We start from the raw sequence: 18,668 nt of genomic DNA, 5'->3' as shown, positions 1-18,668 counted from the left end.
ACAAGTCCAGGATGGATCTGAGACCTTCTTTTGCCTCCAGAATCAGGAAATAACGTGAATAGAAACCTCAATAAAGAGGGGAACCTCTTCTTTAGCTCCCAAATGGAGATGAGACTGCACTTGTCAGAGGAGGACATCCTTGTGAGAGTGTTCTCTGAAGAGAAGTAGGGAAGGAAGTTGGGTGGGGGGAGTGGAAATAAACAGCAATTTCACAGTACCTAGGACTCCCTGATCTGTAGTAATATGGGACCAAGGATATAGGAACCAGGATAACATGTTAGTAAAAATATGGGAGGATATTGCAGATTCCATGGTGCTCAATCTACCCCATCTAAGAATGCTTGCAGAGTGGTCTGAGAACTACAGAATATTGGCGTCACAGAGGGAGAAGTCATATCTGGCCAATAAGGCTTGTTGGCTAAAGATATGAAATTGTAGCCCAGATGTGGAATAAATTTTCCTATCAGAAAGGTCTAATTTCTTCATGTCTTTGTCCTGTGGTGTAGAAGATGGTCAATCCTGACACACACTCATTCACCTCCAAGATAATGAAGGAACCTGGCAAAGGATGGGTATAAAAACATTCATAGCCCTGAGAAGGGACATGGCACCCGCTGTCAGTTCTCTTAGCTGTGAAAGGCAGAGGATAGCATTTGCCACAAGGATTTTGCAGCTGTTGTTGATGGGCAGAGCCACTCGAGAAGGCCCTGCTGAACCCATAATGCTGAACTAAAAAGCCTGTGGGAACTCTCCTGGAACCACTTCAGCAGGAATATCAAAAGAGGTAGCTACTCTCTTTTAAAAGTTCTCGATAAGCCCTGATGTCAACCCAGACAGGTGAGGAATCCTGGGGGAAATACAGTCTCATCAGATGAGAGGAGGAAAAATACAGAGGAGGCCAAGGCTAATCCTCCTGTGATGCAGTAGGTCAATGTTTGGAAGCATGAGTCTGGTCTTGAAAGTCTTCTTGGTACGGACCTTGTGATATGTCATCTGCTAGAAGATCTATAAGGCTAGGAAACCAGGGAGGATCTGGAAGTGGGAGGCATGCCCCACAGGTTCCAGTATGGCATAGGACCCCAGCCACAATTGCTCCAAAGGTCCACGTCTCAGCACTTGTGATAGATACGAGGAACGGAATTCCTGAAATGGAGGTGAGCGTTGTCATCTAACCCAGGAGTGAGGGACATAGGATCCTCCTTGGATTGTGAGGTAGACTCCTGATTTGCATGACCATGGTTGTACTGTGCTAAGCAGCGCCAGAGCCTAGAGGTGTCTCTCCAGAAATATCGGAACTGGCGACAGCATGCTGTTTACCTCTGGATGGAATTGAGCAAGAAAGTGCTGGACACTCCAAAGAGCTAGCCCAAACAGTATCAAGGGATGAACTTGTCTCTGAGGTAGGTCCATAGCCAGGGCCTTTCACTGGTACCAGCTAGCTTGTCTCCTGGACAATCAGAGAATTTGGCACCATGAGACAGAGTAGATCGTGTGCTGCCACATAGGTCTCCATTGTCATCAGTACCAAGAGATTTTCCTGGTGCTATTATTTTTGCACTGAAAGAGGCAGCACTGTAGCAGAGGTCCTTCTTAATGGCACAGGCATGGATGCCAGAGTTGATAATCCTTGATGAGAAGAGGTTGGTAACAGGGAGCATCTCTTCCCAGAGGACATTCTATCCTGTCCTCCAGTTTGTTTTCTGATGGATGTTCCCAGGGACCTCGATCTTTGAATGATCCAAGACTCGTCTCCTCTGATGAATGGTATGATCTTCCATGCTTCTTTCTCGGCGCTAGAAAAGGGGATTGGTGCTGACCTTCAGAAGCAGTGTCCCAAGGGACAGTCTTCACCAATGCTAAAGTACTTGATGCCCTCCTTGACAGGAAAGTACAGAAGGTGGATGCAGAGCAGCCTCCAGGAGGATATGGCAGTCTCGCCTATTTGTCTTTTTTCGTCTGGGGTTTGAAGTCCCTGCAAATATGGCAGGGATTTTGAAAATGACCCACAATGAGGCACTTTGGGCAGGTGAAATGAGGATCATTCTTTGGCATAGATTTCTTGCAGCCAGCACAAGACTTAAAACCCAGAGACCAACGCATACCTCAGTACTGGGTGTCAGTAACCCACGAATAAGAGGGAACCAATGCTCCAACAAAAACAGCCAATAAAACCTACAATAATCTAACACCAATGAATATCACTAACTTAACTATTTACATAAAGAAAGATAATTTCCATGTAAAGGGAGAAACTTGCAACAGCATGCCCATGCACTCTGACTACTGATCCCAAGTGGTCAGAAGGAACTGAGGGAGGTCTGGGGCAGCGGAATGAGGGGGCTGAAGGCGCATATGCCACCCCAATGGGTATCACTAAGGGGAAAATTTCCAACTTTGGTGCATTGGGCGCAGACACACCTGAAGTGGAATGGGCACGTGCAATTACTCAAAGAAAAATATGACTAAAAAAATAAAATCCTTTCTTCACTCTCCCTCCAACACTTTTTTTTTTTTTAAAGAAATTAAGCGGGGTGGGGCTATTACTCTTACCTGGAATATACTGGCTCCATAGGGGGTCCGCCAAGCATTAAGAAGGTTATCTTTTCCAGTACTCACAAACCATTTACCTAGAAATGTAACATAAAGGAAATGAGAATGTATAATAAAACATCCAACAACTGACAGATTTTACATTTTCAACTCATATTTAAGAAGTTTAACTCAACAGGCATATTAACCTCAGGGGTTATTACCTGGCTGATTAGCACTATTCAAAGCTCTTGGTACTAATCAACATGGTTTTTGCTTACATCTGTGTGTGTGTATTGGGGGAGGGGAGAATATGAAACCCATCACAGAGGAATGCTGTTGCTGCTTGTAATAATAATACTTAAAAAACGAAACAAAACACATAGTAGGTAGAAAGCACTTTACAAACATGAACTAATGTCCACAACAGCCATGGGAGAAAGGTAGATGGGTATTACCATCATTTTACAGATGGCAAATAAGAGGCAGAAAGGTGAAGTGACTTCCCCAAGTCATACAGTAAATAACTGGCACAGCAGGGATTAGAACTCAGGAACTCTTGGCTTCCAGTGCCATGCTCAGGCCAACTTACCACAGTAAGCAAACTTAAGTGACAACACACAGCTCTCATGAAGATGTAGTTGATACTTGTCTGGTTTATTTACATGTAGTACTTCCACATTGCTGCTCTCCATCCCCACAGCTAGCCATTCACCAGTAGGGCAATATCCAAGGGAAAAGATCTGGGCAAATTAAACAAGGAAAAACTTTATCTTTTTGCAATGTTAATGAATGAAATATCACAATGGAGGAAAGAGACTAAAACCAAATCCAAATTGTTCACCAGCAAGAATATTGTTCCAATTCAGAGAAGAGGATAGGGGAATATTTAGTTATCTATTCTGTAATTCAACTATGTCTGGGGGGAAGCGGGAAGTGAGATTAATTTAGGCTATCGTTACATTTTTGTGAGCCAATAATCTATAGGAATTCCAAAATGTAATGCATGTTTGGCTTCTAACAGCAAAATAAAAATGCCCCCCTTGCACTGGGTTTAGTTCTTGAGTATCATCCTAAATAAACTAGCAAATTAAAAAAAAAAATGTAGGAAAACCTAGTCACCTGTGATGTGAAGTCATGCTGTTGTAGCTGTCTCCCTTCTCTCAAGTCCCAGGATCTGACGGTGTTGTCCAAACCTCCCGTCCAGAGCTTGGTACCATCATTAGAAATGTCAATACAGCTGGCTCCATCTGTGTGGCCCTGGAATTGCCTGATAAAACAAACTAGATTGAATAATGATTTCCTGCCAGAGCTCAAGGTAAACACTGTTGTGTTGTTAGTTTTGGATTCTGTATGTGTGTGTCATCTCTTCTGAGTCTGCTGATGTGCAAGAGCCAGCCCCTCCCCCTGGCTGGACGTGAAATGCACACATTACAAAAACCACTTTGCAGGTGTTAGGGAAATGATCTGTAATACAGCTAGCTAAACAAAAGTAGTCAAATATTTCCTATCAGATTTTGGGAGGAAGGAAAGCTATTTAAAACACAAAGTATAAGTATGTTACCTATCACACCTGGAAAAAATGAATGAATCACCAAGATTAAAAAACAAACTATCCAGGGGACAAACTAGTTATTTCTGCATTTTTATTTATCTGTGAATCAAGAAGATAAATACATAGCAGATTTGGTTACATAAATATTAGTAGGAAAGAATCCAGAAAACTAAAAACAACACCGCCACCATGACTGAATCAGCAAAATTATGCCCTCCGTGGTAGTAGGTCATGAGATCCTATAGTCACTAAACAGTATGTTTTGTTTTAAAGCTTTGCCTTAGGAACTTCCGGCTCTCAGCAACACAGGGTCAACAAGTTTTCCTTGATCCTTAGACTAACATCTTCTGAGATGCTTGCATTTTTCACTGGCGATGGGCTTTGGGGAAGTCCTATGCCTTAGTGTCAAAGGTTGACAGGGTGGGGGGAGAGAGAATACTGTTTTGGGAGTCAACTATAAATCATTTACAGCTGCCACAATAAAGGTCATGTGGCATGTTTTGTTTTGAGTCACTGATCTGAAAACACAAGGAGTTATCAATTAGTAAAAGTAGCAGGCAATGGAAGATTAGAAGCAAACATACACAGGAAAAAAGTGCATCACAGCACTATGGCAGCTAGTCCTGGTCATTCATGAGAGTGTCATAACATTTAGAAAGATTTTATTTGTACTGAGACATAATTTAAATACATAGCAAGGGTCATCCACATTTTAGGACATGCCAAAATCAAATTTGTGGACCTAAACATACAAACAGCTTTATCCTTTGTGCAAGCATGTGAGCCTAAATTCTAAAGAGTGACTAGGATTTGGGTGCCTCAATTTTTTTGGTGCCCACTCAGAGACATTTTAAATAGGCCCAGAGTGTGTACTGAACACTTACTGAAAATCAGGGCCATTCCTAATTTAAGCTCTATTTCCTTACAGTACCATAGATATCTACAAATTTAGTAGCAATGGACCAAAAGTTAGCTTTTTAGTGGACCACAGCATTATTATGATATAAGCTATCCCAGGCAATTCCAGATCCAGCCTCTGCATAACAGCAAAAAGCGATAACATTACCATGCCAGGCACTCACATTTAGAAATGGATTCTGCCTCTAGCACATGCACTGTTTTGTCTTGAAGGCTTAAAGGAAAGTCAGTTACGGACATGATTTATCTGGGCATTAAGTTAATCGTACTCCCTGCGAACCAATCCTAAAAGAATTAGAGGTTGGCTACAAAAGTATCACTTATTAGCCTCCAAAAAAATGGACCAACTACCAAAAATAGTACCTTAAAAATGTGAGAGGCGAAAACTGGGCAAGAATGGCAGAAAAAAAAACAATGCATTAAATCATTTCAATTTTAATTTAACATTATTTATACTATGGTTAAATTAAACAAAATGTAAGAGCTGCTCCAAGCCTTGTTTAACACCTTTGGTGCATCCCAATACCAGTATAATCAACTATATGCTAAAAAAAAATCTCAACAGAAAAGGCCAAGATGTTACTGCACAGGAAGTTTCCCAAAGAACACATGGTCATAATGTCTTGTCAACACTCATTTCTCATGCACAATGGACTATTGGTATTTCTTGCCTTATTGATACAGTTGGCAGCATCCACACTCTTCTAAATCACTTTTGGATAGTCAAATTTTGTTACCATTTATAAGCAGGTGATTTTCAATACTTACATAACAAGGGTCAAGACAAGACAAAAAAAACACACCTCAATACTACCCCAAAGTTTGCATTCACTCTTCATCAACCATGAAGATTAAAGTGATATATATGACACGGTCTGCGGTGATTTGGGGCTGATCCAAAATTCACTGAAGTCCATGGGAATTTTTATATGGATTTCAGTGGCCTTTGGATCAGGCCCTTTATGAACTTGGTTCCAGGACTAGGCTGAGATCACTAAACTAGGATTCACTCTGTTCTCTAGACAACAGGGACTACCTACGTAACACTTCTGTCATGAAATACATTATGTAGGAACAATAAATATTTAGCTAATTATCTAAAGAATAACTTTAGTAAAAATCCTTTTGTAAAGTAAGAATAACTCACCTGACCAACGTCTGATTATGCAGATCCCATACTGCAATGTTCCCATCACTACAGCAGGAAAAGCAGACCTTGGAATCTGGGCTGATAGCCAGGGCGTAGCAGGCTGGGGCAGAAGATGTCAGCTCTGCTTTTATACGAGGAGTTGGTGCAGCCAGGTCCCATATGGATAATGTGCTGGCTTCCCCACCAACTATGAGGGTGCATCCATCAGGCAGCAATTTACAGGAGCGGATGTAGTTATCTCTATTCTGTATAATACAAGCCACCTCAGTTACATTAATAAATGCCTACTGATAATAACCAATGACATGATCCATGCTGCATCCAAGTTTTAAACAGTAGGCTGTATTTTCCTGGTGCCAAAGTACACAAAATTCACCAGCAGATTCTAAATGGCTTCCATCTCCTACCTCTCACCACTGAGCAGAGAGTACAGCTGTAGAAATTAAGCTACAATTTTCATATTGCAAGTATGGAAGCCTACTGTGTTTTGAATCTGATGGATAGCAATTCTTAGATCTCATTACAAACTGACAGAGCCAAGCTAATAGAGCCAAGAACTTGCTTGCTGTACAAGTGCACTCCTTCTGCTATGACTGCCAGCACTGCAGGAATATTTCGGAAAGAGCAAATGACCTCTTACTTTGGCAGTGTGAAGAAACCATCTATGAAAAACAGTCTGTAAGACCAATGCCACCCTAGAGTTTTTTTTCCTTAATCTCTATTTTGTGCTTACCATTTATAGCTACAAACGCTGCACCTTTTATGTCCTTACTGCCCTTAACCTGTTTCTTGGGACTTAAACTGGGTCTTCGTTTGTCAGCAGGGCTGTAACCACATAACTGGTTTCACATTTGTGATAATGTTACTGACTAAAAAGTACTAAGGGGAAACAGTCCAGGTTTCAGCCATTACAAGTTTTACTCCATAAATAATTGGCTGTCATGATTTCCCCACTTTATATGGCAAAATTATTGTGATGAGAGCTCTGCAGCAGCCAAAAGGATAAAGCCTATAACTTCAAACATACAAGAAAGCAATATTGCTATTTGTTTTGTGTTACTTTCCTTATTACAGCAGGACAATCAGTTTTTGTGGTAGCAGACCTTGCTGGCCCTGTTGTACGCAGCAATAAAAGACAAAATAACCTATACGTAGATAGCTATGAACACTGCTTCCAGGACTGCATCCTCCACAAAGCACATCACATATATTCAGCAATGATATTTGATGGCTAACACTGGGATAGTAATGAAGAAGGTCCAGCAAAGCCTGACTGTATACCTTGGTTTGTACCAACACCATTGAATATTGAAAGCAAACTTGCTGTTTTAAACAGGTACTATAGAGATTTATAGCTTATACCCTTAGTAGAGCACTTGCCTTCACACTTCACATTTTACTGGCTGACTTTCTTTCCAACCTTTTTCAGCTGGTTTTATTGATTGTGGAGCAGAGCATGGTGTATGAAGCTTCCTGAGCTAGTTGAGCAGGCACATCTTGCCTGCTCCATGTTGTATACAGCACTGAAATCACGGTCAGCTCTCAACGAATGTACGTTTATGTTCCGAACAAAAGCATACTAAGATTGAGACCACTCCCTGTACTGTAATCGGGCACACTGTAACTACCTTCTATTTAAACCAACTGTAGCAAAAGAGAAATACTTATTGAATGTTCTAGGCATCACAGAGCAAACCTGACTGCATTCACTTTCTGTCACGTTCATCTCATCTCAAGGGGAAACCCCTATTATCTGTAAGAGGGAGAACTGGGGACAATTTCCATTTAAAAGTCATCTGTCTAGTGCAGTATTTGATTGTTACTGATCATATTGTGATGAATAAACTACGATTCTTCCTCACCACTGCTACCATTTTATTTTAAAAAATAGTTACATACCTAAAGCAGGAAACAGAACTGCCTGATATTTCGTTATAATATGAATAAAATCCAGGTCTGGAGAGCTATTTCCTTATTAAGTCTCCAAGGAGAAGTTACCCTTGTGCATAAGTTCCTGTTTGCTTACCAGGCAGTCCAGCTGAGAGACAGGGCTCTTGTTGCCAGGTTGGCTAATATCCCAGACTTTGACGCATCCCTTTCCCCCAGTGTACACGTGTCTTGTGGGGTTGCTGATGGTAACTGCACACACTACTTCCCCATGATTCAGAGTATTGATCTGACGAGCATGGCGAGGGATTCCTGGTCCAATGAGGGCATCAGGAGGGAAAGGTACAGGCTGCATCTGACCATCTGCAGTAACGTGAAAGGAGTATGCTCTTTTGGGGAAAGAGGGAAGAGGAGAGAAAAAGACAGAAAAAGAATTAGGTCAACCATTACATCGCTGAGTTGTGAGAAATCAAAGCAACCTTTAGCAGTTCCTTTGCTTGGCTAATTTTATTTTTCATATTATATCAATCTAAGCTGCGGTGCCAAATGCTATAGGCACAGAAAATTTGGGGTGGGACGAGACCACTCACAGCAGACAGTTCCATCTCCTCTTGCAAGAGAAGTAATTAGAGCAAAAAATAAAAGTGCATTAAGTGGTACGATTAACAAGTCCCCTTAAAAAAAAGTCTACATCTATGAGGTCATAGCAACTACCTAATCAACTTTTAGCCTCAGGGAATTTAACCTAACACCTAGACTGCAAGTATGAACTAAATATGAGTCAACAGTGTAACACTGTTGCAAAAAAAGCGAACACCATTCTGGGATGTATTAGCAGGAGTGTTGTAAGCAAGACACGACAAGTAGTTCTTCTGCTCTACTCCGCACTGATTAGGCCTCAGCTGGAGTATTGTGTCCACTTCTGTGTGCCATATTTCAAGAAGGATGTGGACAAATTGGAGAAAGTTCAGAAAAGAGCAATAAAAATTATTAGAGGTCTAGAAAACATGACCTATGAGGGAAGATTGAAAAAAATGGGTTTGTTTAGTCTGGAAAAGAGAAGACAGAGGGGATATTATAACAGTTTTCAAGTACATAAAAGGTTGTTACAAGGAGGAGGGAAAAGAATTGTTCTCCTTAACATCTGAGGATAGGACAAGAAGCAATGGGCTTAAATTGCAGCAAGGGAGGTTTAGGATGGACATTAGGAAAAACTTCTTAACTGTTAGGGTGGTTAACTACTGGAATAAATTGCTTAAGGAGGTTACTGAATCTCCATCATTGGAGATTTTTAAGAGCAGGTTAGACAAGCACCTATCAGGGATGGTCTAAGATAATACTTAGTCCTGCCATGATTGCAGGGGCCTGGACTAGATAGCCTCTCGAGGTCCTTTCCAGTTCTATGATTCTATGAACAAATGGAGGACATACAACTTTAATCAAAATGGTGACTGATACCTTTTCTTAATTGCTGTACCTCTGAACAAGCATTTGCAGGATCTCATTTCTGCAAAGAAGCTGACAAGCCCAATTTCCCAGGCATTTCTGATTATTTGTACAGCTTTTGATATTTGCATTCATGTCAGCGTCTGAGTACAAGTGAACTGAAACTGATGGCTGGGATGTGGAGAACAGTAGCTAAATAAAGATACATTTTTTCCTTGAAAAAAGTAGATAGGCAGATGCCCCACATGTATTACTTTCAGAATACTCCACTAATAGTAGTTAGGGCCTAGTGTTTCTTTTATAGCCCGAATACCATTATAGGACAAAGCCTTTTCACTAACTTAACACATTTTATTGCCTTGGTGAGATCACTAATTTTGTCCTAATGTTTTAATACATGTCTGATTCACATCACAAAGACCAATACTACCATCAACGCTAACACCACATTTATGACAGTCTCAAAAAGGCCAAAAACTGAACGAACATAGAGAGGAGAATGAACTACCTGCTCACTAATACCAATTGGGCAGTCTGAGTCACATAGTTTGATGTTCTCCCTTTTATTTTTTCCTTAAAATACCCTTTTCATAAAAAGGGTGATCAAAGTGTCTACCCTATACTCCAAATACAGCCTTCCTACAGCTTCTCAGTCAGTGTAATCAGATGAAATTCAGTATTACATGCACTATTTAATTCGCATTCTATCCTAAAACTATTACTCTCGGATTTTTCTGATTTGTGTTTTCTGTAGTATCATGTGCTATAACCAGGGATTGAAAAACCCACTAAAATGGGGTGAGTACAGCATTATCTCCTGCAAAAGTAAACAAGCTTGTTTGACTGAGCAATTGGCTGAACAACAAGTAGGACTGAGTGGACTTGCAAGTTCTAAAATGTTACATTATTTTATTTTTGAATGCAGATTTTGTTTGTACATAATTCTACATTTGTAAGTTCAACTCATGATAAAGAGATTCCATTACAGTACTTGTATTAGGTTAATTGAAAACTACTATTTCTTTTGCTTTTTTACAGTGAAAATACTTGTAATCAAAAATAAATATAAAGTAAGCACTGTATACTTATGTTGTATTTGAAATCAACATATATGAAAATGTAGAAAAATCCAAAAATATTTAAATAAATGGTATTCTATTATTAACAGTGTGATTAATCATGATTAATTTTTTAATTGCTTGACAGCCCTAATAAAAATGGATGATCAAAACAAAAGACTAGGACTTGCATGGTAAACATTTAAACAAATAAAATGCCACTTCCTTATTAAAATTACTGACATTATTTTAGAAAATAGTTACATTTTGTCTCCATCTCAATCTTGTCTATAACATTTATATGCTCCGAAATAGATTTGAAATGTACAAACAGAGCACTGATAAAAACACACATCCTTACTACAACACAATACATGGATAAAAATCAATGATTTAAAAAAAAAATCAGACTTTTTTTTTATTTAAATTGGATTTTTTTGATAAAATGGTTTTTGAAGGAAAAAACCTATCTAAAGATAGTTTTAATTAAGATACATTACAGCTTAAAGATACCTCATCATGGAATAGGGATTAGAAATTCTAATTCTACAGTAAGCGACAATATAGTCATGTAATGTTTAAGAAAATTTTTGTAAATTATGAGTTCCAATAGTTCATGGATTAGGTACCAAATCTTATGCAGTTCCAGGGGCTTCTGTATAGATTATTTAGGTTAATTTTTCTATCTACCAAATCGGACTCAGTGCTCAGTCTAGAAGATATCAGAGATGCTTAGTTTTGCCGTTCTCAAACTGTGGATTTGAGTCTCCAGAGATAACACGCTTGTTAACAGCAAAAATGTTCTTAAATAAATAAATAATAGAGGTGAGAAATAACAGACCTCAGCCCTAGGGTTACCATATAGCCATATTTTCCCAGACATGTTCAGCTTTTTAGTTATTACATTGCTATCTGGGAGGAATAATTAACTATCTAAGAACATCCGGGAGAATATGGACATATGGTAACCCTACCTTGAAAGGTATGTGGGGCTGAGCTGGGGGAGCGGAGGCTGCTGGGAGGAGCGGGGCAGGGGCAGCAGAGGGCGATGAGTGGGGGCTGGGTTCACTCGTGATCTGGCGATGAGTAGGAAGCCGCAGCCTGGCCCTTATCAGCAGGCGGGGCTGTGCCCCAGGCCCGGCACTCCGGTTCCATGGGCAGCGGGGGGCAGCAGCTGTAGGCACCTCCTTCTTCTGCACCACATGGCAGGATCAGGACACAGCAGCAGCAGCGCAGCCTCTCCTGCCCCATGGCAAGCTATGCTCCTCACCTCCTCCTTCTGCTGCAGAGGCTGCCCGACTCCCCCGGGGCTCAGGCTGCCCGGCTCCCCTGAGCGGCACCCGGTTCCTGCTGCTCTTGGCCAGCAGATGCAGGGCCCCAGCTGAGCCCAGCCCCTTGCATCTCCTCCATGTCAGTGCCCCCCGCTCCACGCCCTCCTGGGCATCCGTGGTAGCAGTGTCCGGGGAGCCCAAGAGGAGGAGCGGCCCCTGGGCAAGCGAGGGAGACTCCAAGGTGAAGAGGCTGCTGGCCCTGGCGCTGCCTGAATGCTGGAGGACTGACAGGTACCTGCCTCTGCCCCATCCCAGTACTACCTGTCCCCTAGCCCAGTGAATGTTACCTGCCCCACCAGCCTCAGCGCTCTGCCCCATATTGTCAGCCACTCCAATCTCACTGACAGCAGCACCCCTTCACAAACAGCTGTAATCATTTCAATTCTATTTTAAGACAGCATGTTCTTTAATTGTCAGGTTTATGACCACAATGTTGCTACCATTAATTCTAGCATCAATGCTGAGTGCAGCAACTTAGTGCTAGAAGAAGTCAGAACTCACACCCTGGGAAAACCTGTAAGAATCTTAACTCAACAGCCATAGGGGACTGTAAAGAAAGCTAAAAACTCCACTGGAATGACTAATTAAATGAGCAAATATGAATACGGCATTAAGCCAAAAGAAGAGTATAAAATACTGCGTGTTGCTCACTGTACAGTAGGGAGAGAATGGACAAGGTGCACAATTTGTCACACACCAGATAGTCATCTCTGCAAATAGTACTGATTTCAGGAGAAAAGTAATTACTGATTTGGAAACCACACCAGAAGAGAAAGAAAAAAAACCAAGAGAAAAATCTAAAGAAATTCACTCTTGTGCAACATGATGAATATACGACAAGATAAATAAATAATTGCCAATAGCTAAAGAAACTGAAGTAGTTTTAGATCATCGGACCTCTTCCAAATACTACTGAGCAAGAGATTTTAAAGTATAAGCTTGAATCATTTGTTATGAGGATGGAAGTGTGAAACTGAACAACAAGAAGTAAAAAGTAGTAAGTCATAACAGCAGTTACAGGCAGACAAAAGAAAAATTTAGAGAAATATTAGTTCCACAGTAATGGAAAAAAATTAGCAGTAGGCTTCAGCAATGGAGGGAATATAGAAAGATGATACAGGAGAAAAGGAAAACGCCACAAAACCACAGAAAGAAGGCAGGAAAACTGAAGAATAAATACTAAATACAGCTTGACAGCAAGATGAAGAGAAAATGGAAGGAATGGTTCTCAGGGAGAAACACAAGAAAAGAAAATAAGAGTGTCTAAGGGGCACTGCTATCAACTGCCAAGACCAGCTAATTTGTGGCAATGGGAACTGAGAGTTGAAACACCTTACAGCTTTCTAGGTCAGCATGCAATGGGCCAGAGTCACTAGCATCACTGGTAACAGGATTAGGCTCTGAAGAGAACAAACTTGCCAGTGGCAGATTTAAAAAAAAAAAAAAAAGCAGTAAAGGTTGGGAGTAAGGGACTTAAACTTAGTGACACAGCAGAAGATGAAGCTGTAGAAAAAAGGGTGTTTTCCAGAGGGAATTCTTGCAACAGCAGGCAACTGGAAAACAAGAGCAGGTTCCTAAGAGGCAGCTTATTTTTCTAACAGCAATCTATTCTAATAATAAGATCTCAGTGTGTACAGTGGTCAAAGAAGAACAGGTGCTCACAGAAATGCTGGTCCTTTGGAAAGAGAGAACTGAGTCAATGGTACTTAGAACAACAACAAAACACAAGAGCCCAGAGTAGCTACAGAGAGTTACAGCAGTCAGCAGACACAGATGGCAGGGGATTCAGTATTTCTAACTGGAAAACTTCCTCCCCCCTCCCACCTGCAACAGGATACACAACTAAAATGCCATCTCTCATTTAGTACACAAACACAATGTGGCATCTCAATTTGTGTGTCTGGGAGAAAGTAGGTTTCAAATATAAATTGAGAATTCCCCTGCAGTCTGTGAAATTCTGTGACCCGTATTTTGTACCAGAAAATGTCAATAGACTTATCTAACACAGATAAAAGATGATATCATAAAGTTACCCTGGGCAATGGAAGGCATCTTACTAGTTGTGAATGAACGAGGCTAAAATAAGTCTAAATCCTAATGCAGTCAATTGAAGACTGCTGGGATTTTAAAAGTTTATCATGTTTATTTATAGTAAGAACAGGCAAAGGAGGCAGCGACTATCAGCAAAGGAGGGAAGAAGTCTCCAAGTAGTATGACCAGGAGTATGACTGAGTGTGTAACTTTTAACTGCAAGTGAGGGGTCTCAGAAGCAGTTTCAATAACTAAGCTTTAAACTCTCAGTCAAAATCCAAGTGACCAGAAGGAAAACAAACACAATATTTTTCATTCAAATAATACTTTTTAAGCAATAGGAAACAGACATGGCTGATGTGCCTTGAACACTGCAACAATGATATCTAGATTTGAGCCTCTTCCCCAGTACACTTTTGATTAAATATTTCTGGAAGTCATGAAATGGAAATAGTGAAATGGTTTAATAAATGAAGTCCAAGAATTAAAATTACTCATATCTATTGGCCCTATGAATGATTCAACAATATTTTATTTATAAAACTGTGGGCCACATTTCACTGAAGTAACTAGGAAGTCACTAGGAATGGCCCCTTAAAACAGAAAAAATCTATTTTAAGAACTAGTACGCTCTTCAATATTTAACTTGACAGCCAATGTTTGATGCATAATACCATCCTTAGACCCCTCTTAGAAATGCAGCACATTCACTATCTCTTCTCTGATCTTTTCCACAGGTGAGGATTTCATTCATGAAATTCGGTCCAAGAAGGGACTGAGAGTGCCAACCTATTCGTGGAGTCTGCATGTAAAAGTGCAGTAATTAGCAAAGAAAACAGATTTAGGAGAAGCAGTTTGCATTAATTCCTATGAAAGAGGAAAAAGTGGGAGAAGAAACATGCACTACACAAAACACCATATTCACTGCACAATTTAATCAGTCAGGATGACAGGCACATGAGGCTGAAAAACATGGTGGAAGCAAATCAAGGTGTGTTTGTAAAGATTCAACTTGTAAGTTTCAACACAGTAAATGTTTCTTATAACTTACAAATCACACTAAAAATTAAGTGACTGCATTCTTCTGAAAGCTGTGCAGGACAAGTGATTCTGAGTACGAACCTGTGTAAGCACAAAGCCTCATAACAAAGTCATGAGGTAATCAGGAGGCATATGATGCATCTGTGAGAGGAAGACGTGAGTGAAGAAGGGAAAATTTAAACCAGTTTCACTATTAAATCAGGCAGATAGTTTAATGTAAACTAGAACCATATTGCAGAATATTTGTAATCAACAGGAAGGTTTCCCACACACAAATTAGGCAGGCATTTTAGATAAACACTGCCAGGAAACAGAGCAGGTTGAGAGGGAAACTATATACCTGTTATAAAGGAAATACCACCAGAAAATTGAGTTTTATCAATAATATATTCTTTGGAAATTATGCTTTGTTTAAAACTGTATAAAATTATTTTCTAAAAATCTTTAAGAAAACTGTTAAAATAAGGAGTTTTTAGAGGGTTGGGTTTTTTTGTTTTTTTCTGTGTCCATGATTCTACCCTAAATGTGGAACCTAACCAAGTTTAATTAAGGCTACTTAAACCTTTACAACCTACTCAAATCAAACTGCTGCAAATGCTCAAGGTTCAACAAAATGCTCACCCACCAAACTGAAAAACATATTTTAGCAGCATAATTTTAAAATGTTGCTTAATATGCCAACAAAGCACTACATTGTGAAAATACAGAAAGCCAGATATCTTTAAGAGAATTTCACAGTTCATCTGACAGAACAGAATATTAGCGAACTATCAGACTGCTTTCATTTTATTACCTTTACAGTAAAAAAATTAAATTATTCTAAAAATCCAAAATACACTTATCTGTGAATCCAAAATGGCATGGTCACCATTAACAAAGTTTTTTAGTTTAAGTGCTCTTTTCTTTATATAGTGAATTTAGTATTAATACAAGCATTTAATTTCAAGCACTGCTATGAAAATAAACCCTCCTACTTTTATATGTCCATTGTACATCTTTGCTTGTGTATTCGGCTGCTCTACAGCTGCATGTCTCTGAGGTAGTTTTCAGAAGGGCCTGCTTCATTATGCAAGTTCTGTACCTTTTGCCAGAGTAAGTACTTATGATCCCCATTAAGTGCCAGCTAAATTTCTGAAGCTTGAGACACAGTGATTTCAGACCTTCACGCCTGCTAAAATATCTACCAATATAAGGGGGATATGATTTGCACCCACTATTTGTAGCAGCTGAAAGACAGCTTCACATGTTTCAATATAAAGGTGAAAACATCTTATTTCTTCTGCTGAGCACTACTAATTTCCAACTCCCCTAGCTACCTCTAGTTCAATAGCAAAGCTTGAGAGAAAGGAAACTCAGGGATGTATCCCACCAACAGCTTCTCTCCAGAAATAACTAAACGTTCACAAATGTGATTAAGAAGACAGCTGCCAGTTGAGAATTTAGAAGATACACTCCTTATCAGAAGAGGACAACAGCAATCTCTTTCAAAACACCCAAGATATCATTCCATTTGGAAGTCTTGTTTGCAGACATAAGATAAGTAAGTGCTCTCACTGTTTCAGATGTTACTAAGGTGTTAAAAGTTACTTACGGTTTCCCCCCAGGGATTCCTGCTAGATTTGGAGGGATTCCAGGTACTCTCATGTGAGGAGGAGGATCAAATCCAACCTGATAGTGAAAAATGAATAAATCTCAAGCCTGTTGAATGAGAAAACACAGCTCCCCTTCCTTCACCCCCAACTCATTTTATGTATTAAAAAAAATGGTGTAGAGTATTTTAGAAATGCAAATATTTCTTATTGGAATGTATTAAAGGGACATTCTTAAGAGATTTATTTTTATGTTTTCCAGTGTTCACATTCAAAAACTGAACCAATAGATGTACATGATCGTAACAGCTTAAATATGACAGTAATGATATACTTAATACATTATGTGCTACTTTAGGATTTCCTAGCATTTTAAATCTTATTATATTAATTCATCTAGCATAAATACATACTTCAAGCAACGCCTACAACAAATATGGACCAAAGTGAATTAAAGTTCATCCTTTGAAATGGTATCCATAACTTAAAACCGTAATGTATGTAGTTTTAAAGACATGTATATGCCGTTTACAATTTCCATCCTTCCTGCTCAAGAAAACTGTTTTCCAGTTAAAAAGATAAACCTCATTCTAGAATTTAGAGAATACAGAACCAAGCCACACATATCCTGCAAATACTTTCATGCATAACTTTACTCAGAAATAATCCCAATTAATTCACTGGGACTACTTGTGTGCTTAAAGTTACACACTTAAATGTTTGCAAAACTGGGCCCCTATTTAGTTTTACTGTATGGTAGTGGTGACTAAAGAATACCTTATTTGTACTGTTGCTAGGCATAAGGAATTTTCTAACTCTCCAGGCCACAGAGCAATAAAAAAAGAAAAAAGACACCAACCAACTTCAACTTTTTATTTTCATAAAAAATAAAACTACAAGCACAAAAGAGTGGATAAAAAGCCTTCTATGTGCTGCAAGATTAATTTAGGATGTCTATAAAGTGTACAAATCTGCTCCAGTAGGAGAAAAACAGATGTCCAGAGAACCAATGAAGAGCTTTGTAGCTTCCAACACTACCTTTTTATTCACAAAAATATATAAATAGTTTGGCACTTCTTATTGAACCAAAGCACTAATGAAGGCAAACAAAAACTGAAACATACATAAATACACTGAGAGTCTTTGTTTTCAAGGCACCAGTTTGCTTCTGTAGCCATAGAGCAAAGTGAAACATACAGTGAAGTAGCCAAGCTTCTGGCGTTGTTATGGCCTTAAACTTAGACAATGTTAAATGACACATGTAGCTTTCCCAGTGAACCAAAACTCATCCTATTGAGATGGCAAGCAATGTGTTTCCTACCATAGGAGATCGTCCATAGGCAACCACGGCGGCTGCAGCTGCAGCAGCACTCATCTGCGGGGACATATTGTGCAGACTGGCATAAGCTGCCCCTGGACTGGTCAACTCTCCGTTCATGCCAGCATGAGGCACCATTCCAAATGGAGTAGGGTATGGTCCTGACACCGCCAAGGGTGTCCTCAAACCAGCAGCTGCAGTTTAATGAAATAATGTGTTCATTTTGAATTCAAGTAATTTTCTATTTCTCTGCATACAGGGAAGAAATCACTGTCATTCCAGATGGATACTTCTTTTGCAACACCCAGTCTTCCCTTCTGTCCACAGTCCCTTTTAATGTTGCCAGGTACATTCTGAACTAGGCTCATCACCACCACATATCCTGGCTCTCTGTAAATGAGAGTTCATATATGCCTAGCTATTCTGAGTACTTTTAATAATCCCTACACATACCGCCCATTCCTTCCTTCCTTCATATTTTCCTTCTCCCCATTGTTCACGTTATTTGGTCTTTCTCTATTTACTGCAATAAGGCTGAGATGTATAGTTTAGAAAACTGACATCTGAAGACTGAACAGCGAAGGTAAGCATTGCTTTGAATTTGTCAAGATTTACATTTCAGGAAATATTAGCTGTTTCAAATACAGGATAAGGCTAGGAAGGAGCTTGCATTCAGAATAATTAGCAGAAACTTTAAAGAAGTCATTACATAGTTTAGATTATTTGGAAAGAAGATAAAAAATGTAAACAGTCTGAAAGATGTACAAGCTGCTGAAAGCTAAGTCTGAACATCTGTTTCTTATCAAACCTCTTCA

General features: G+C 39.6%; 1 protein-coding gene across 3 annotated transcripts in view; it reads right to left on the bottom strand.

Annotated features, from left to right (window-relative positions):
* Positions 1-18,668, bottom strand: part of TLE1 (TLE family member 1, transcriptional corepressor) — a 91,402-nt gene that overhangs the window by 6,372 nt on the left and 66,362 nt on the right. For all 3 annotated transcript variants that reach the window (XM_030566723.1, XM_030566721.1, XM_030566722.1), the window contains 7 exons: positions 17,857-18,047; positions 16,538-16,614; positions 8,179-8,428; positions 6,150-6,397; positions 3,652-3,799; positions 3,122-3,272; positions 2,551-2,627 (listed from right to left, as the gene is read on the bottom strand). In XM_030566723.1, the coding sequence (XP_030422583.1) occupies positions 2,551-2,627; positions 3,122-3,272; positions 3,652-3,799; positions 6,150-6,397; positions 8,179-8,428; positions 16,538-16,614; positions 17,857-18,047 (1,142 nt within the window). The remainder of the gene's footprint in view (positions 1-2,550; positions 2,628-3,121; positions 3,273-3,651; positions 3,800-6,149; positions 6,398-8,178; positions 8,429-16,537; positions 16,615-17,856; positions 18,048-18,668) is intronic.

The sequence above is a fragment of the Gopherus evgoodei genome, chromosome 6 (assembly GCF_007399415.2).
Source record: "Gopherus evgoodei ecotype Sinaloan lineage chromosome 6, rGopEvg1_v1.p, whole genome shotgun sequence".
Lineage (NCBI taxonomy): Eukaryota > Metazoa > Chordata > Testudines > Testudinidae > Gopherus > Gopherus evgoodei.
This window is presented reverse-complemented; position numbering and strand designations above follow the sequence as displayed.